This window comes from Cebidichthys violaceus, unplaced genomic scaffold (assembly GCF_023349555.1).
Source record: "Cebidichthys violaceus isolate CVI_PGR_0920_01 unplaced genomic scaffold, fCebVio1.0.p SCAF_21, whole genome shotgun sequence".
NCBI classification, from domain to species: Eukaryota; Metazoa; Chordata; class Actinopteri; order Perciformes; family Stichaeidae; genus Cebidichthys; species Cebidichthys violaceus.
The window spans coordinates 5,357,784-5,377,838 of record NW_027176384.1 but is presented as its reverse complement, the minus strand read 5'-3'; the positions used below and the strand labels follow the sequence as shown (position 1 = coordinate 5,377,838).

Sequence of the window (20,055 nt, the reverse complement as noted above, 5' to 3'; positions counted from 1 at the left end):
TGAACAAGTGGGTTTTGGTTTAATGTTTTTTTATTTGTATCATCGAGGGAGGAAACAACGGGGGGGTGGGGCGGTGGATGATCATGTTGGATAGAGGAATGTAGAGCAGGCGTGTGATCACTGAGCGTGAACCAGAGCGCCGGCTCCTTGGCCGTAACCGAAGCCTTTGGGCCCAAAGTTCTTGGCGTAACACGCTGTGGAGGGAGAGAGCGGAAATAATAAACATTAACGAGCTGCAGGTGACTGCATCCTCACAAGGCTGACTAAAAACAGGCATTTAAAAATTGTAGGTGATTTCATGTTGCCCAGACAAGCTTTCACAAAGAGGGAAGAATCCTCACCAGTGTGAGAATCATGGTTACTTTACATTTCCATGTCATGCCAAACCTGTGGCCCGTCCCTCATGGGATTAAAAAAAAAAACAAAGCTATATATACACAGTATGTATCAAACGTGACAAAACATCTTCTGGCCTAAAGTTAAAGGGAAAATGCACCACTTTTTTATTTGGATGTCCAATCAGTGTTGATGGTAAACTGAGATGACCGAAGCAATAAATTCCTCAGTGCTATATATTGACTGAGCTGACCCGTGCCGGCAGTGCCGCCATGTACCAGAATGCATTGCGCGCGAGCTTCTGGCGTCCAGAGGCTCCCTGCTGGGCCAGATCCACGAGAGCTCTCTCCACTGCATTTCTTTAGCCGCATACTCGGGCTCGATTAAATATGCCTGCAGCCTGTAGTTATTCCTCACCTCCAACTTCTTCACTGTCGAGTCAGGATGCAGGAAGAACAAAACATTTTGCGCAGCTTTCTGGGTCAGTGTAGCACGCTCTGAGGACCATCAACACTGATTGGACATCCACATTTAAAGGTGAATTTTCCCTTTAATCTTGTTAAAGGGCTTTTTTTCTTTGTATCTAGGTACGGTACATGTTTCATACGTGAAGAGACAATTTTTGGAGATCATCCACGCAACTTTTTTTTTTTACAAATAATCCACTAATTAGTATTGTAGGATTTCAATCAAAAGGAAAATAAAAGCGTATTTCCTGCATCACTGAGACACTTTGAAAAAACCTGCTTCTATTCTTCCAGACGTGCATATTTTTCTAGTTTAAACATATCTAGTAAAATACCAGATATCTTTGGTCCTTAGATAAATTCCAGACACATTATTTTAGCATCCTAGATGTACACAGTTAATTAATGTTACTAACTTATGACGTTTAAAAAATAGCTGTTAAAAAAATGCAACAGATTTTTTATCAAAATCAATGATTTTTCCCCCATATCAGGGAGCTGAACTATCACTGAGCTACACATTTTCCATGATTCAGACTAATTATTGCTGCTGACAACCAATCACCACTGAGTTCTAGTGTATTGAGATGAGCCACAGCTGGTGTTTTTATACAGCTTCTAATAAATCAAACCTTGATGGACAAAAAGTTCTCCAGGTAAGAAGAACATTAAGTTTTACTGCATCTAAATAAGACATTTCCCTCAAATGTTTTTACCACCTTCAGCCTGAGTGGAGATCTGATCTCACAGAATGGAAATGGTGCGTGCGTGCGTGCGTGCGGTTTCCCAGCTCGAACACTCAGAGCTGTTTACCTCACATCAACATGCGACTTTTAGAACGAGCTCATCATTCAGGTTGTGGTTAGAACAATGAGGTGCAGAATTTCTGACTTTTTTTTTTATACTCTCTGAAAACCACTTCTGGTTTGTTTTAAACAAAATGTTAACAAAGGGGGAACATCTCCGTCCTGCTGTCCACATGCGACTTTAAAATGTTCCTGATTAGAGTAACAATATCCAGCTGCTGCTCAGACAGATGGAAAGTCTCTGAACCACAGACTGATAGCAGCAGCAGAGTCTGGCCTGTTTGGGTTTAGAGCAGAGATGCAACATTCCTCCTCATCAGTACAAAGTTTCATTATGATACTCAGCAAAACATCCATCTGTTTTTTATGTCTTCTGTTTAACCAAACCGCCCCATCTCATTGTGCTGATGAGGAGGGAGAACTCACGGTGGAGGTCTGCAAGAGCTGATCTCTGCACAAACTTGTGAATCCTTAATTCATCTTATGAGCAGGTGTTAAAGGTTCTCTTGGTCTGGTTATTGCTCGTATTTACCTATAATACGGCTACTGAGGCTCTGTGAGGCTGTACGTAAGCTACATGCTAACATTAGCGTGCTAACATGCTCACAACGACCATGTTGACAGATGTAGTGTCTACCCGGACTGGATGTGTCTGCCATGTTGAGCGTCTCGGTTTAGCATGTTAGCATTTGCTAATTAGCGCTAAGCACAGTTGAGGCTGATGAGATTGTCAATAGTTTTGGAGGCAAAAACAAGCATAAAGTAATTTAAAGGCACAATGTGTAGGCTTTTCACAGTCCAATGCACACAGCCTAGTTGCACACTGTCGATCAGTGTTGTCATGACGATCCACAAATTCTCAACCACGCCATGAGTCATCGTTTCTGCAACTTGGCTGAACTAGTATAAGCCAAATAGACCGCTTCGCTAGTGTCTCGACAGATGCCTCAATGCTAATGCTAACACCAGCATGATGATAACATGCTGAAGTTTATCAGGTCTAAATCTTTCATGTCAAATGATACATTTGGAGTGAATGTAGGTCCATAGTGCCAGTGATCACATGGTAAACTAAACCCACGACTCATTCATGATGTTTCAGTGAAAAAATGTGTTGCTGCTGATCAGAGTGTGATGCTGTTGTAATGCTGTGAGTGAAACGTTACACATACTTGGTGTCACCTCAGATGTTTTTGTCTCACCTTTGCAGTAGATCTCTCCGTCTTTCTCAGTCTGAGTGGTCGACTCCAGGCTCTTGCCACATTTTGCGCAGCGGAAGCAGTTCTTGTGCCACGGCTATGAGGAGAAAGGGACACGTTTTAATTGTATCGAGAATTGTATTGCTGTTCAAGTCTGTCTTCATGCTTTAACGCTAAATCTACCTTTTAAATTGACAGACAAAAAAGTTATTCAAGAGCTGATAATAGCAGATGTTTCTCGCGGCATACGTCTTTCCTTCATCAAGTCCCATCAGAACAGCGAAAATTACTAGTTGTGCTTTGAACCAATGAGTGGAGCCTCGTAGATTTCCTTCCATTATGAAACACATAAACCCGATGACATCACCTGCCATGAAACAGCTCGTGTGAATCCACATGCGATCAGCGACAGGAAACACTCCGCTCCCATTTTTGGAGGGAAAAACAGAGCTTCTCAGAACACAAGTCTTTTTTCTTCTGTGGACGTGTCCGAGACTCATTGATTTTTCTTCCTCAGAACCAAAACATCCTGTCGAAACATTTCATGAGTGCGAGCCTCGTGACTTCATCTGCTGCAACTGTGCCAGAGCCCCGCTGTCCAGACAGCCCGCGCTCGATTAACGCCAGCTGTTAGGAAGCTCCCATCCCAACGTCATGGAACGGCTTCAATCAGAAAAACAGGATTTTGTGTTCTCTCATTAGAGGAGACCACACCAAACCTCCTGCAAGTGGTTCAGCACTGTTAAAACAGAGTTGTACTCCAGCGGTTTGAGATGTGGATTTCCATCCTGTGGAGTTCAAGGAACCAACACCGCTGGGGAGGATTGATTTCTGCTTATGATCAAACTTTATGATGCACCATGGTGAAGTGGACTATACACCACACAGAGATAATAATGCAGTCATTACGCTGTTAAGTTCACACTGCAGCTTGAATAAGTGAAACTCATTCTGGGTTTTTTATGTCATTCGAGTGAACAAGAAACACCAGAGTAGAGTTGCAGGAGCACATCCTTAAATTCTGGGGTGAAAGATCATATTCCCAGGCGCTGCCTACATGTATGCTCTCGGTCAGTGTTGTCATGACAATAAATGAAACCTCACTAGTCACTAGTGACAGCTTAATAATCAACTTGGCTAATAACTTGGCAGATGTCTGACAGTACATATTGTGTCCAGAGTGCGTTTCTTATTCTGCAAACACAACTCTCTGGCTCTGTCTAGCAGTCTGTAGGCATGGTAAACATGGTCCCACCTAGATGGTTACCCAGGAGTTTTGAAAAAGTGTGAATACTCCTGCAAGACTCTATTGTGATCACAACCGTACAAGGTCGAGGGCTAACCGTAACCAAAGCACTGGACAAAGATTTTGACCCGGTGGTGGCTCTAGATGAAGTCAGAGGATCATCAAAGTGATTACAATTCATCTTGAGGGGCGCATGAATATATGTACCAACTATCATGGCAATCCATTCGACAGACAAAGCTCTCACCTTGCCTGCCCCCATGATCTTCTCCGCTGCATAGACCGAGTCTCCACACCGGGCACATTTGTCCAAACCTCCAAATTTCTGTGCAAATTTGGACGGGTTGGGGTTGGTGGTCGGTCTGTGAGTCTGTGTCCTGGGGGGGGGGGGGGGGGCATATGAAGAACATGACAAATTGTTAGAGGCAGAAGTTGATCCTTTAAAAAGTAATTTATGTCATAGAAAATCTTTTTAAGTAGTGGATATCCGATTTTGAAATGAAACTCATTCTGTACCAGAACCTCTTCTTTTTTGGAGAAAACATATACTCATGTACTAATAGTGAACCAAGTATGACCCAAAACATTGACATATGCAGTAATTCTCATTGATAGTTAAGTATGAGTTAAACATTGATTCTTCATATGTTGAGACAACTTTATAAATGATTGAAAAAACTTTTTTAAAAGACAAAAACACCATAAATAAACCTGGCAGACCCTACTTCACTACTGTCTCTCTCTCTGTCCTCAGCCAGTGGTGGGAGAGTGAGAGGGCCCACTGGGCCCCCGGAGCGGTGCTTATCGAAGGGTGACTGCCAGCCCCAGCGGCCCCTGAATGAAAGCCCTTTGTGGCGGAGGACAGAGAGTTACATAATCAAACTCTTTCATAACGGCCGTCACCTGACGCCTGAGGCAGGCGTAAACATTCAGGGTAGGGGGGGGGGGGGGGGTGTTTGTTTGTGGTGCCGTCACATCATGTGTATAATGAGGAGAATTTCACTTTTCTCTTCCTGGATCTACAAATTCTTCAAATAAATACATTCAGTTAAGGTTCAGGTTCAGGCGGTAAGAAACAGAAAAGGCTACAGGGAAGAGCAAAGGGGTTTCTGCTGCTATACTAGTGTCTGTATTTGACATTAGCTTACATGAATTCTATGTGAAGTATGTATTTAAGAACCATTACAAGTTCAGCACAGTGAATGCATGCTGTTTGTGGGCAATAACACAGTCACAGAGTCAGCAGCCACGACAGGTAAACATCATTACTGACCTTGTCAACCGCACAGCAACCACTTGTGCAGTCGAGTGTGATAAATGAGCCTCTATGCAGACATTTCAAGATGTCTTTTGTGTTGCATTCAATCTATAATATTTGCAAAACAGTCAAATAAAAAAAAACAATAACAACAACAACAACAACACAGCTCTGACCAAGTATAGCAAGTAACAAACAGGAATACAACCCTGAGTAGCAGCATACACAGTGATGATGGATCGCATGACAATGTTGATAACACTACAATCGATTGCCCACACAGCACGCTAAAGCAGATAACTCTGGTTCCGTGTTGGCTGAAATAATCATCTCGACCGTCCCAATCGACAGCCCAGCTCACTCTTCGTGTTTGATTCCCAGCCGCTCCCCCCGGTCCATGTTGAGCGTCCCCGCCCCCTGACCGTAGCCGTAGCCTTTGGGGCCGTACTTCTTCCCGTAGCACGACTTGCAGTAGATCTCCTGGTCATGAATAGCCAGCGTGGTGCTGTCCAAGCCCTTCCTGCAGACCACTGAGGACGCACAGAGAGAAGGAGTTACGCAAGTGGAACACAGCATCTTCCTGTGATCAGGATGTCGCTGACATGTTCTCGGAGAAAGAAATTACTTTTACACTAGGAAAGGCTAGATATATACGTGTGCTCACTGGGAAAACTTTGTGATGTGAAAAAACACGTTAAGTTAGCAAAACCGGAAAAACACAAACTCAACCAATAAAGTAAAAGTATTCATATACAAAGCAGGAAAAGGCATTTCTTATATATGCCTTTTTAATCTAGATTTTCATCATAGGTAGTTTTTCTGATGTCAGTGCAGGATTCATTAGATCTAAACTCTACAGCAGCAGTTGGGGCGATTTGTTTTTTTGAGCAGGTTTCTACACGGTAAAGAATGCATTGTTTTGAAAAACAAAAGCATTACAGTGGTTTAAGACTGCACACTGGCTGGTGCTGGGATTAGTGGAATTCTTCACACACTGGCCTGCACTGTGTGACCGCCCGATACCGGTTTAATATTTCACACAACTGGCTGGGAAAAATTGTCTCCACTGATCTCGAAAGACTTTCAAAATGAAAGCTTTGCGGGCTTGTTTGAAGATTTCGGTTTGTCCAATCCAATCGCTCCTAAATTTTCATATACTGTGAGGGTTTCTCTGATCATTTCAAGTATCCCTTCACTACAGTTGGATCATCCATCTTTATGCATAACCGCTAGCAGAGAGTATAAGCAAATAAAAATGAAAACAAAGTTTCAGTAAGTGCACAAAGGGTCGCATGAGGCTCTGTGTGAGAGCTCTGTCAGTATATAGATGCCTTTCATACACAGAAATGAAAAGTGGTGAATGTCACAGAATGTCAAAACTGAGAAACTGGAGAAAAGGGCAAAGCAGAGCCAAGGACACCAAGTCCTCTTGCCCGTAATCTCCTCAGTAGGAATGTCAGACAAAGCTGCCACTGTGTGGGAGAAAATAAACTCATCTTTTTGTGGCTCATATTGCTTTGGTCCTCTCTTGATAGCAGCTGAATGAAAGAGTTTGTATAATTCTGGTCTCTATTTTCTAAAACAAGAGGCCCACCCGTCCAACAATCGGATAAGAATACAGCGTGAAATCAGCAAACAGTGAGACAAATGTCAGTATGAGCTTCCTTTGACCAGCTGTGGAGAGGTGAAGCTGAGTTTACCAGTCTTTCTCCTGATCTTCCATGGCTGTCTGCAGCTTGGACCAAGGACAGAACAGAAAAGGGTATGATGAAATAATTTGTGCAGGTTGATGCAATATCTGCTCTTGGCAGGTTAACAATTACTTTTAAGACTTTTGGCAAGGTCAGGCAACAGCTTGAAAAACAACGTCTGAGCTGTCCGAACGAATGTGTTTGTCTGCCTTCTAATGGAGAAGCTCAGACATCTGAGACATAAGAGCTGCCTCTCGTGTATTAACTTTCAGTGACCTTTTTAAATCGAAGAAGTTCGTAGGATCCTTTTCACAACGCTTCTCAACGTTTTTCTTTTTTTTTGGGGGGGGGCCTTGAGAATGAGACGCTTTAGAGTCATAAGTTCTCAACATTACAAAATGGTCTTTCACTCATACTTTATATGTGGCAAGAACATATTATTAAAAAGGGGAACTATATTAAGTCGTGGAACTCACAAGAGACAACAGAAAAATAATATTCAAAATCAAAGCAGCAGCGGAGGCTCAGGTGTCCTGACGTTTAGTCTGTAGCATGGAGCAAGCGCACTATCCTACACTTCCCATGATGTCACTCCACAGCCTCTTTTGAACCAACCATCCCTGGTAAATGCCCATGTCTTCAAAGTCCATGTCCCCATGTTAGTAATACAGGCTTCATGTTAAAATGTTAGAGAGCTCCTGCACAGCCGCAGAGTAATACTCCCGACGTTGAGTAAACGGATACAGACTATCTTTATAAAAAGGAAGACATTAATGTGAGATTATGTGGTATGCTTGAAAAATGGTTACCAGTGACAAATCAGATCTCTACTTCATGAGCTAAAACCTGCACAAACACTGCTATGCTCTTAGTACACGCGTTGAGGTGTTCCAGCCGTACTTACTGCAGAGAAAACAGCATTTGTGGAAACTCTTCCCGTCACACTGCACTTCCTCGGCGTGGTAAACCGTCCCGCAGCATGCTGCGCACTTGTTGCCTCCTCCCCAGTTTGGCATCGTTAGTGTTTCTGAGAAGGGAGAGATGGAGATGATATGAGAGGCTGAAGCGTCTGGGGCAGGGTTACTTTGACCGTCCCACCAATAAGCTCTATTGGGTGTGGGGGGGATTTCTAATGTTGCACATGGTTGAACTGAATCCGCTGCTCCAGGCCACCGCTGCTATACTGAAAAAATAATAATAACAATGCAAAAAGAGGTCGGCCTGAACAACAGGGCAGACTAATACCCAAAGGAATGTTTCAGGGCACCATGCCTTCAGGTTTTGTTGAATGCCATGAATGCAGGATACAAACACAAACAGCAGCGTAAAGTAACCACTGTTGTTACCTCACAGAGCCTCCATGACATGACGTGCAAGTGGATCTGTCTGTAATTACAGACTCACTCCCCTTTAAAAATTGTGTCAAAATGGGGCAAGACAGATTTAACATTTCATCACTGCAAAAGCAAGCCTGCTGCGATATCATATTCGGGAAGACTGAAATGAAAAAGCTCTGTTATTTTTGATTAATTTGAAGAGAAATCACAAAGCAGCAGAAACCATTAATGTGGTCGGTCCTCCTCCTAGCTGGATTAGAGAGTGTAGAACAGGCCCAGGCATGACAGGGGGGATCAAAAGAACACTGACATTACCCTCAGGGGGTTGGGTGTGATGAGAAAAACCGCATCACAGAAACCGCAGTCAATTGAAAGCCTCACAGGGTTCAGTGGCAATATCTAGTCTACAATTAAGGATTCACACATGTGCCTTTGATTCATTAATGCTATTTTTAGACTTAAGAGGCCAAAGACCAACATCTGGGCTGATATTCAGTGATTTCAAACACGGCACATTTCATTCAGTATTCAGTGCTTGTTCCCAAAAAAGAATCCTAAACAGCTCTGAGATCATTGCTGGTCACTTAAATGTTCCACTCTACCAAGATTAATTACATTTTATTATTGTTGAACTCTTTACAAAAGGGTGATTCACTGAACCCTTTGGAAACTCTGGGACATTACTGCCATTACATGAAATTGCATCTGATTTTTAATTGAACTTTATTTTTTGTTTTACTCCTGGCACTTTTCAGAGTAGTATAGTCAATTGTTAGAGAAATTGACTCGAAGCCGATGTAAAAGTAATTATCACAGGACATTTATTCTTGCAAGAAGGAGACAGAGTTGAAACACATACAAGTCATGTATCAAGGCTGCTCAGAGGTCTGTCTCTGAGTCTCTGATATTTATACTTCGGATAACACACAAGTGCGTTTGCACAGAATCATTTGCATAAAGCTACATAGCATGTCTTGAACTCGCCCCTTCCGCACAAGCAAACGTCATCTTGACGTTTAGTAAGATATACAATCGTCCCTTACAGAAGGTCACAGTGACTGCTAAACAAGGAACATCTGAGGATAACGAGTGTGAAGAGATTTCACACAGTAGTCACAGACTTCACGGAGCCTTGTATGTTAAACAATAAGAACTGATCATTCTAAAAGTTATTTTTCTCCAACAGCAATATAAGGTGTGACCTCTGACCCTTGAAAACATACTGAACCAATATTATCACCTGGACCAGGTGTCTGTGTCAAATTTCGTCAATGTCTTTAATGGTTTAGCAATCTGATCCTGCTAGCTGTACAACATTCCGGTGGGTACAGTGAGATGTTGTTCTCATAAAAGTGTATTAGGTGACGTTATTAGCTAAAGTAAATTACATTTCTCTTCGACGTAATATGTAAAATGAAAAAAAAATAACTTGGCAGCGTTAGCATGTTATTATTAACGTTATACAGCATTTAAAACACTACATATTAATTTAGTCTAGCATGTTTTTATGCTAATGTTACCCACATAGTTTTGCGGGTATTGTTTGGCCTGATAATTTGTCTTTCGGTATTTTTATTGTATTGCTAGCTAACTTCTGCCCTTTCACCTTATTTGTGTCGGCTTTAAATGGCAAAAGCAATAATGTATCCAAAGTATTGATACATTGGGCAATGCATAACTAAAGAGATTCACTTGGAACCTGCGGCCATGGTAATTGCGCAAAAGTTGTCCAAAAGTTTGTTATACAACGTATAAGAAGTACACTAACTGTATTTGCTCTTCAACCAACACATGTAATATATTCAGTAACATTCAATAAAAGTACAAGTTTGTCAGTAAACCGGTCAGAAATCCACAGAATTGAGTTTCAACGTTTTAATTGAAAAATTACAACAACAAAAACAAAATCAAAGTTACCTTATGTGGACTTTTAAAAAGCAGGTATGGTGTAGGTAGGTGTGAAGTTAGGTTCCAGCTGGATGCGCTCTTTGTGTATCAAGACGATCTTCCGGATCCTCAGACTGCAGCAGACACCACCGCACTGACGCTGCGTTGCCACATACTCCACATTTTTACTGTTTCAGCACAAGGAGGGGCTTCAAGGGGCGTGAACTCAACACTGCTACCTTCAGGTGCCGTCAGAAATTTTGATTCATGGTAAACGGAGGACCAAATAATGATGCGTATGTAATAGGCTCATGGCCAGCTTACATGGAAGCATTTTTCTGTATAGCGAGACTTTCAAATCAGAGAATACGATGCACTAAGTTCTATTTAAATATGCCCCGCCAAAAAAAAGTACTTATTTTTGTACAATGGCAGCCACAAAGGGGTTATAAAAACAGTTCTATTTGACAGATCATTAAACACAGACAAGCCAATTTGATATGATTCCCCCCAAGGATCCATATGGGCAGAACATGTGAGGAGTGTAGAATTATTCTCCCATCTACTGTGTGGGGGGATTGAAGAAGTATAAAAAAAACTATGATGAAGATATGGTGTGTTACTCCTGTACCAAAAAGGAAATGTCCTTAAAACCCAAAAGCTCCAAAAAAGAACTTGTCCGGATTACAGGAAGTGAGGTGAAGACAGTAGACTTTGCTTTTCTTGGGCTGCATTGTGTATCTATGAATATAGGAAATACTGTAAATGCTTAAAATGCTGCATAAGTCTGTCCAAGCTTGCCGTTATCCTGCTTCCTGCTGGACACACAGTTTAAATGATGGAGTGTTTATGTGTTTCCCTTGCAAGCAGGGGAAATGCTTGCAGCACAAAGAAAAGCCAAAAAGATTGGTTAGGTTTGACATTGCTACTATATCATGCACAACACCATTCCTTTGGGCATTCACATTTTTGCGATTCTCTCCTGCTTTTTATGCCAAATTGGACACAGATGACTGAGTACAATTAGAGATTACAAAACACTTCGATAGTTAAAAACAAAAAAGTAAATGTTCACTACAGGTGAAAAAAAGAAGCCATGTTTTACTTTTTAAAGCTTTAAGTCAACACTGTTACGGGGCAATGCAATGTGAGAGAAAGCATCAACTCTCCCGGTTATGACCTTTAGTCTCATGAGTCTCATCTATAAGTCCCATCACAGTGGAGCTACATGGGAGCAGACCAGCAGAATTCACTTTAATTATAAGGTTAAATCATAAAATGAACTCCTTTTAAAGAGGGCAGGGCTATGGGTTGTGCTCAATTAAAGACTTTAATGTAAACAGAGACACAGTAAATCTGATCCTTAGTTAAACCAACATGTGTAGCTGATCCAAGTCTCCTGCAGTAAGAATATCATCTGCACTGAGTGGTTTGCAGAGGGAGAACAGACAGCACCCTGCGCTGTCGCCCAACAAACCTCGACTTCATCATTTTGCCATGATGCTGTTAGTTTAGAAAGGTCCAGAACAATAGAGCGCTTGATGGAGGAACACTCAATCAGCTCTGTGTTCATCCTCAGACTGACGACTGTTCATTTCACCATTATTCTATGTAAAATGGATGATGACGAGGACAATTGTTGTGACTATAGACAATAGCTGGAAAATACATATGAGATGGTAATTGTTGGCCATTAAATTAAGCCATATGTGCAGCTACTAGACACCGCAGGGCTGTGAAAAGCATTTTCACAATGAATAGAATTGGATATATTGACAAAGGGAATTTTTCTATCTCATTTATTTAAGCAATAAAGTTATGCAAGACCCACATCACTCATGTGAAAACGGTTTTCTCGGTCAGCACATTTACCTAATGTGATTGCTAATTACACGCAGCTGATTGAGCAGCCAGCCCTGCTGAATGTGAACCTCACTAGTGTTGAACCTTTCCCCCACAATGAAGCAGTCACCACAAAGTCCCTTCCTACAGTCAAAGTATGCCTCTATCCAAAGGAATTGCAATGTAAAAAAGAATATGTTGTATATTGGTATAGAAAGGGTTCACGAAGCCGGAGAACGCACAGAATCACTGTGAGAGAAGTTATGAGCAAAAGGAGTAATCTGTGGACAAAAAGATATCTTCCCAGGAGTTCTCCAACCAGCAGATATGCAGGGACAACTCGAGGAAGTCTCAGCAGAGCCAAGAAGAAACTTTAAAGAAAAGAACAGGCCTCTCAAGCTTCAGCTAAGGTCAGTGTTCATGACTCCACAATAAAGATAGAGACAGGGCAAAAATGGGATTTAGGACCTGAATGTTCCCATAGGATTTTAGGAATGTGGTCAATGGATCAACTTGACAAACTTTTTTACAATAACAGGATCCAGGTATATCCAGGCAAACAGGACCTGGGCACATATTTAACAAATTGCTAAAAGTAAAGTTTTGACTTAAGTGCATGATAAAAGTACAAATATTTCACTTTTTTTTGTAAACCTAAGAATAAAAGCTATTTATCAATTTTCTTATGATTTAAAAATAAATGAGTTAGATTAGGTCTTGCACAGACTGTAATTGGTTATAATAAATTCGTTCTCTGAATAATTAAGAATAAGGTAGTGTCAGGCTTTAAATTTGAGGATATGTTTTCATTTAATTTTAGCCAATTCTCAATTATATAATCCCTTATAATATATAGGTTGTCGTTAATTTTACGTGTTGTTTGCTGCTGGAAATATTAAGGAATTCAACCAAAAGAACTTTGAGTTTTGTTTAAAGACAACCTTTTTACAAATATGGCAACTCACCTTGGGCCAAATACTGTAAGTCAGAAAGAATTTCAAGGAGCAATAACTCAACAGTAATATATTTATTTACAAATGTCAATTGACTAAAACAACAGTGGTATCCAGTTGCAGTTGTTTCAATGGTAACCGCAGTAGTAGTAGAACTAGTAATGGTGTAGAAGTAACCGTAGAATAACTAGCAATAGTTAATGGTGTATTAGTATAATTTTAACTAGCAATAGTTGGCTTAGTAGTGGTAATTGTAGATCAAGCAAGTTAGTAGTTTGCTATATTCGTAGAACTAGCAGTAATTAGTAGCGTAGTAGTAGAACTAGCATAAGTTAGTGGCTTATTAGTAGAACTAGCAGTAGATACTGGTGTAGTAGTGGTAGAACTAGCCGTAGTAAGTGGCGTAGTAATGGTAGTGGTAGAACTAGCAATAGTCAGTGGTGTAGTAGAACTAGATGTAGTTGGTGGCGGAGTGGTGATGGTAGTAGAACTAGCTATCGTTAGTGGTGTAGTAGTGGTAGTAGTAGAACTAGCGATAGTCAGTGGTGTACTAGCAGTAACATTTGTTGAACTAGCATTCGTTGTGGTAGTAGTTTTAGCACTAGTAGAACAGACTGCAGGAGTGAAAGGTTGTAAGTTAGCATTATGCAGTAGTAACTACCACTAAGACTACCACTAGCTGCTAGTGTATATTTGAAAGTGAACATAAACAGTGTGTCTTTATTGTAGTGGTTCTGGCCACAGCAGATACTTGGCTAAACTATCCGTCTATATAAAGTTAATTGTGCCATCTGCTGAGGTTTAGTGTCATAAATGCCTGGCAGGGGCCAAACACATCTATTGGCAGCTCCCTCCGCTCACTTTAAGTGCTGATAGAAAAGCTTAGATTAGATGTTTATGTCCTCGCACAGATGGTGTGTGTGTGTTTCTAAGTTTGACTCAATCAGCCTGATCTGACCCACAGATCACAATTGATGTGTTGAATATGTTTCACCCCAACGGAATTTTTATTTATTATAAATAACTTAACCTCGGCGAACCGACGCGGTTTTACTGCATGGTAAATTTTAAATTTAACCACCTTTCTGCGTTTTCGCACTGACATTTGAGGAGTGAATCATTTCTTGTAATAATGCAAATTATAACCGTGGCTTCACACAGACCATCAGCTCCATTTTAGTGTTTATTGCCTACACCAGAAACCTAGGTGTAGTTATGGATTCAGATCTCAACCTGAACAGCCACATCAAGACAATCACAAAATCAGCCTACTATCACCTGAAGAACATATCAAGGATTAGAGGACTTATGTCTCAACAGGATTTGGAAAAACGTGTCCATGCATTTATCTTCAGTAGACTGGACTACTGTAACGGTGTGTTCACAGGTCTCTGTAAAAAGTCAACCAGAAAGCTGCAGCTGATTCAGAATGCTGCAGCGCGAGTCCTCACTAAGACCAAGAAAGTGGATCACATCACTCCAGTTCTGAGGTCTTTGCACTGGCTTCCTGTCCAACAAAGAATTTACTTTAAAATCCTGCTGTTGGTTTATAAAGCACTGAATGGTTTAGGGCCAAAATACATCTCTGATCTGCTGCTACCTTATGAACCATCCCGACCCCTTAGGTGGTCTGGGACCGGTCTACTTTCTGTTCCCAGAGTCAGAACTAAACATGAAGAAGCAGCGTTCAGTTTTTCTGCTCCACATACAGTGCTGTGAAAAAGTATTTGACCCCTTCCTGGTTTCTTATTGTTTTGCATATTTGTCACACTTAAATGTTTGAGATCATCAAATGCTTTTTAATATTAGACAAAGATAACCCTAGTAAATACAAAATGCAGTTTTTAAATGATGATTTCATTTATTATGGGAGAAAAGCTATCCAAACCTACTTGGCCCTGTGTGAAAAAGTAATTGCCCCCCCTTGATAAATCATGAATCAACTGTGATTTTTTTTGGAAAACTGAGTTCAATTTCACGAGCCACACACAGGCCTGATTACTGCCAGACCTGTTGAATCAAGAAATCACTTAAATAGAACCTGTCTGACAAAGTGAAGTAGGCTGAAAGATCTCAAAAAGCAACACATCATGCCGCGATGTAAAGAAATTCAAGAACAGATGAGAAACAAAGTAACTGACATGAATCAGTCTGGAAAGACCCCAGAACAACATCTAAAGAACTGCAGGCCTCACTCGCCTCAGTTAAGGTCAGTGTTCATGATTCAACAATAAGAAAGAGATTGGGCAGAAATAGCATCATGGGAGAGTTCCAAGGCGAAAGCCACTGCTGAACAAATGTCAGCAGTGGCTTGTCACATTTGCCAAAAAACATCTTGATGATCCCCGAGACTTTTGGGCAAATATTCTGTGGACTGACGAGACAAAAGTTTAACTTTTGGCGTCCTGTTACATCTGGCGTAAAGCTGACACAGCATTTCATAAAAACAACATCATACCAACAGTTAAACATGGTGGTGGTATTGTGATGGTCTGGGGCTGCTTTGCAGCTTCAGGACCTGGACGACTTGCTATAATTGATGGAAACCTGAATTCTGCTCTCTACCAGAAGATCCTGAAGGAGAATATCCGGCCATCAGTTCGTGACCTCAAGCTCAAGCACACTTGGGTTATGCAGCAGGACAATGATCCAAAACAACCAGCAAGTCCACCTCTGAATGGCTCAAAAAAAGCAAAATTAATGTTTTGGAGTGGCCTAGTCAAAGTCTGGACTTAAATCTGATTGAGATGCGGTGGCGTGAGCTTAAACAAGCTATTTATGCTCAAAAACCATCCAATGTGGCTGAATTAAAACAATTCTGCAAATAACAGTGGGCCAAAATTCTTCCACAGCAACGTGAAAGACTCATTGTCAGTTATCGCAAACGCTTGATTGCAATTGTTGCTGCCAGGGGTGGCAAAACCAGTTATTAGGTTTAGGGGGCAATTACTTTTTCACACAGGGCCAAGTAGGTTTGGATAGCTTTTCTCCCTTAATAAATTAAATCATCATCTAAAAACTGCATTTTGTATTTACTCAGGTTATCTTTGTCTAATATCAAAATTAGTTTGATGATCTGACACATTTAAGTGTGACAAATATGCAAAACAATAAGAAACCAGGAAGGGGGCAAATACTTTTTCACAGCACTGTATCTGGAACAAAGTTCCAGAAAGCTGCAGGTCTGCAGAGACCCTCAGCTTCTTTAAATCCAGACTGAAGACTTTTCTGTTTGCTGCTGCCTTTGATTGAACCACATTCAAGGATATTAATCAATTTCTGCATTTTACTACTGTATTTTATTTCTTAAACTGCACTGCAACTATTATTCTGTTTTTAGCTTTTTAGTGTTTTAATGACTGTTTTTAATGTTTCAATGAATGTTCTTAATTGTTGGAACTTCTTCTACTACTACTACTGTTATATTAAATACAACAACCACTGCTACAGCTATTACTACGACTACTTCTACTACTTCTTTGAATTACTAATACTTCTACTACTAATAATACTTCTATTACAACTACAACTTCTACTACTACTATAAATATCTCTAATGCTACTAATACTTCTACTTCAAACAATACTTCTACTACAACTTCTACAAATATCACTACTGCTGACATTTTTTAAGCCACAGAAACCATTCGAATATCAAAATGTTCAGCTCTTTCAGGAGAGAGTGATATGACTTTTCATATTTATAATCTTTACATTTTTGAATTATTAAGCTTTTTGCAATTTGTTTTGAATAAGATATCTATGGAGAAAATCTTCAAATCCTGTTAAACTTCTTCAATTTTCAAAGCCTTCTTCTTTCTCATACTTTCAGCTACAGACACCATAGTTAGACGTTTCAACTAGAAGGGTTTTCAGCAGTGCAGTTTAAATGCTTTCGGGCTTCAACATTTTTCAGACAGGTAGTCTCTCATTTCTGTATTTTCAGCAATGTTTTTGCAATTCATTTCAGCTTTCAGCATTCCAACGCATTTTCAGCAGGAAATGCATTTTCTAGTTATTATTATTATTCTTATTCTCCATCTTCCACATCAGAGTTTGCCGCGAAACTAGTCCCACAGCGTTGCCAACACCTGCTCAAAAAGTAATTCAACACGTGCGGCTTGATCGGGAATCGTGAGCTATGACTTTTATAAGAAATTCGTCCAGCGGTTTCCCCGAAAATCGCGATCTACGATGAAAAATCGGCCCATTGACTTGAATGGGATTTCGGCGTGAAGAAAGCAAAAAAAACACTTAAATTTGGACCCATGTTGACCAGCCATACTTTAACGTAGAAACATGATTCAAAGTTTAAAACGTAGACAAATTGATGGACGTTATTGAGCCAAATGGACATTTTGCTAGCTAGCATAGTTTTCATGAAGTCACCGATTTAGTTTCAGCAAAACTTTGGGTCTGTTTCAGATTTTATAATGGGTGTGTATTGCGCAGCTCGTTAAGTGCTAGAGTGATGACATCACGGTCAGAGTGAAGCAGAGAAGGAAAATGTTCTGTGATTTTTCCAAACAAATTGCTCCCATTCCCACAATTTTTACTCTTTATACACCATTTTTGGCCAAAAAGCTTGGAAATGTTGTGCTGGTCGCAACAAAGTGTCTATGGAATCCAACGGACTTACACATTTGGCTCAAACAGCCGTGGAGCGACATGAATTCCAACCGACTGCCCCATTAGACCCCATGTTAAATCAGAAAAGAAATTTGTCAAAGAAAGCAGACGGTACCAGTTTTGTAACTTGCGCTGGCGCTCACATTTATAACACTATGAACATAAAAAACATACCAGGGCGTTCGGCAGACTCTTATCTCTCTCACGGTACACTTATTTTATTGATTGGAGTCATGGTTTTGGTATAAAGTGCATTTGTTTGACAGGTGTTTTCCAGTGTTTTCTCATGAAAAGTCTGCCAAGCTCACAGGTGTTCTTTATTCAGCTAATTACTGATGTTTATAAACAAACAGACTCACAGACTCTCCAGGCCCTGCGTCGTCACCATGGCAACCAGTGACACGCACGCACGCGCTCTCTCTCTCTCTCTGTCTGTCTGTCTGTCTCTACACAGAAGGATTAACAAATAAATGTGACTCACAAATGCACGCAGAACAAATATATTTCTGCATTTGTATGTATTTGTGTGTGGATGTTTTCTATTTGTTTGTGGATTTGTGTGTATTTGTTTGTGGATCTCTTCACATTTGTTGGTGGGTTTTTTGAGACTCCCCTGCCTGGCTGGATTCACAAATAAGTTTTTTTTAACATGGACCTATCTGTAGCCAATCAGATGTCAGCCTCATTTTCAAGCAATCACATGAGCGCAGCTCCCCCCTCCCCTCCCCACGATGCTGCCAGCTGTGTTCACACCGAACGCAGGGCGAATTATTCGCGTGATGAGATTACATACAAAGTCTTTGCACAGACACGATGAGACTGCAGTGATGCAAATTTTGCGCGAAGCGTTTGGGGCGGCGCGTTTGGGGCGGCGCGTTTGGGACGACGCGTTTGAGGCGACGCGTTTGGGGCGTTTGGAGCGACGCGTTTGGGGTGTTTGAAGCGACGCGTTTGAGGCGACGCGTTTGAAGCGTTTGGAGCGACGCGTTTGGGGCGACGCGTTTGAGGCGTTTGGAGCGACGCGTTTGAGGCGATGTTTCTCCTGTCATCACTGACGTCCTGTTGTTGTAGAATCAGGAAGTACAAACTGTAGCCATCTGTGTTCACCCAGAGCTCTACGCAGGGACGTGCGGTCAGGGTGTGATGATGAAATGTAAAAAACAAATAATGCTAAAATAAAATAAATATTAATATTTCTCTACTGATCTGTGCTATAAATGTAATTTCTGTATTATTCAAAACATTTTTATAATCTAAATCTCTGAATTAGTGCATGTCCTGTTCAAACAGAGAGGAGACAGTGAGGTGAGGCAGTGACCAGCTGATCCTCACCTCAGACTGTGAATCCCTCACTAACTGGGTTGAGCGCGTGCCTTTTGCTGTCTCATTCCTGCACACACTGTAATATTTGGAGACACTTTTATTATATGTCCTTTCTTTCCATATAATAGGTACTGTATTTCACGTCTGTGTCGAACATATTTAGTGTTGCTGATCTGACATTAAGGGGAGGCAAACACTACTCTGCCTCAATGAAGGGTGCGCGAGAGCCCAAGGCTCGGGTTTATTGCGTCAATTAACACAGAGCAGATCGACCCAGGCAGGAAGTCAGACACCGATAAGGGATAGAGCATCCGGTAAGTTTTCAAAATAAAAGCGTCAGCTTTAACTTGGTTTAACTTTTTCAAGAGTATGAATCTAAAATGCAGAAAAGAGAGAAGAATTATCTCAATCGAACCTCAACGATACTGCCGGTAACATCAGCGTTTATGTATATATTGCGACGTCTTCGGGCAGTAGAAGCCACACTGTCAAAATTTCTTGCGAAATTTTCTAGTTATTGTTGGAATGCTGATTCAGCATTCCAAGTATTGTTCTTCGAATCTTTATTCAACTATTTCTTCCGTACGTATTTTGGCACTTAAAAACTTCCACATTTCTTAAGCTACAGAAACCATTCAACTATATAAATGTTCAGCTTTTTCAGGAGAGGGGTGCTATTTCTCATCATTTTTCTAATCTTTCAACTTTTTGAATTATTAAGCTTTTTGCAACTTATTTTTTGAATGGGATGTCTATGGAGAATATTTTTAAATCCTCTTAAACTTCTTCAACTTTCAGATCCTTCTACTTCCTCATACTTTCAGCTACAGACACCATTTAAACTTTGAAATGTTGAGAAAACCCTGATCAATGATTGTATGTTATAATCATTTTGATATCTTTTACACTTTTTGAATAGTAGCATTTTTGCTTTCATGTGTTTTTCAGTCCTTTTCTGCTTTTATAATGGGTGTGTATTGCGCAGCCTAGAGTGCGTGATGTCATCGCTAGAGTGAAGAGGAGCCTGAGATTTCTGTGAAAAAAATATTTGTCTTTTGCGACTGACTCCTCAATTTTCACT

General features: G+C 40.7%; 1 protein-coding gene across 1 annotated transcript; it reads right to left on the bottom strand.

Annotated features, from left to right (window-relative positions):
• Positions 1–10,391, bottom strand: csrp2 (cysteine and glycine-rich protein 2). Its single transcript, XM_068717039.1, has 6 exons — positions 10,258–10,391; positions 7,908–8,030; positions 5,674–5,842; positions 4,302–4,431; positions 2,812–2,905; positions 1–194 (listed from the first exon to the last, which is right to left on the bottom strand). The coding sequence occupies exons 2-6, from the start codon at positions 8,017–8,019 to the stop codon at positions 118–120; spliced, it is 582 nt and encodes a 193-aa protein (XP_068573140.1). The 5' UTR covers positions 8,020–8,030; positions 10,258–10,391; the 3' UTR covers positions 1–117.
• Between the last annotated feature and the right edge of the window lie 9,664 nt (positions 10,392–20,055).

Excerpts from the sequence above, each read along its gene's own strand:
- csrp2 (XM_068717039.1), bottom strand. The coding sequence starts at position 8,019 with ATGCCAAACTGGGGAGGAGGCAACAAGTGCGCAGCATGCTGCGGGACG. Across the intron at positions 5,843-7,907 it reads CAAATGCTGTTTTCTCTGCA|TGGTCTGCAGGAAGGGCTTG; the intron begins GTAAGTACGGCT and ends GTGCGTCCTCAG. Across the intron at positions 4,432-5,673 it reads CTGGGAATCAAACACGAAGA|GACACAGACTCACAGACCGA; the intron begins GTGAGCTGGGCT and ends CCCCCCCCCCAG.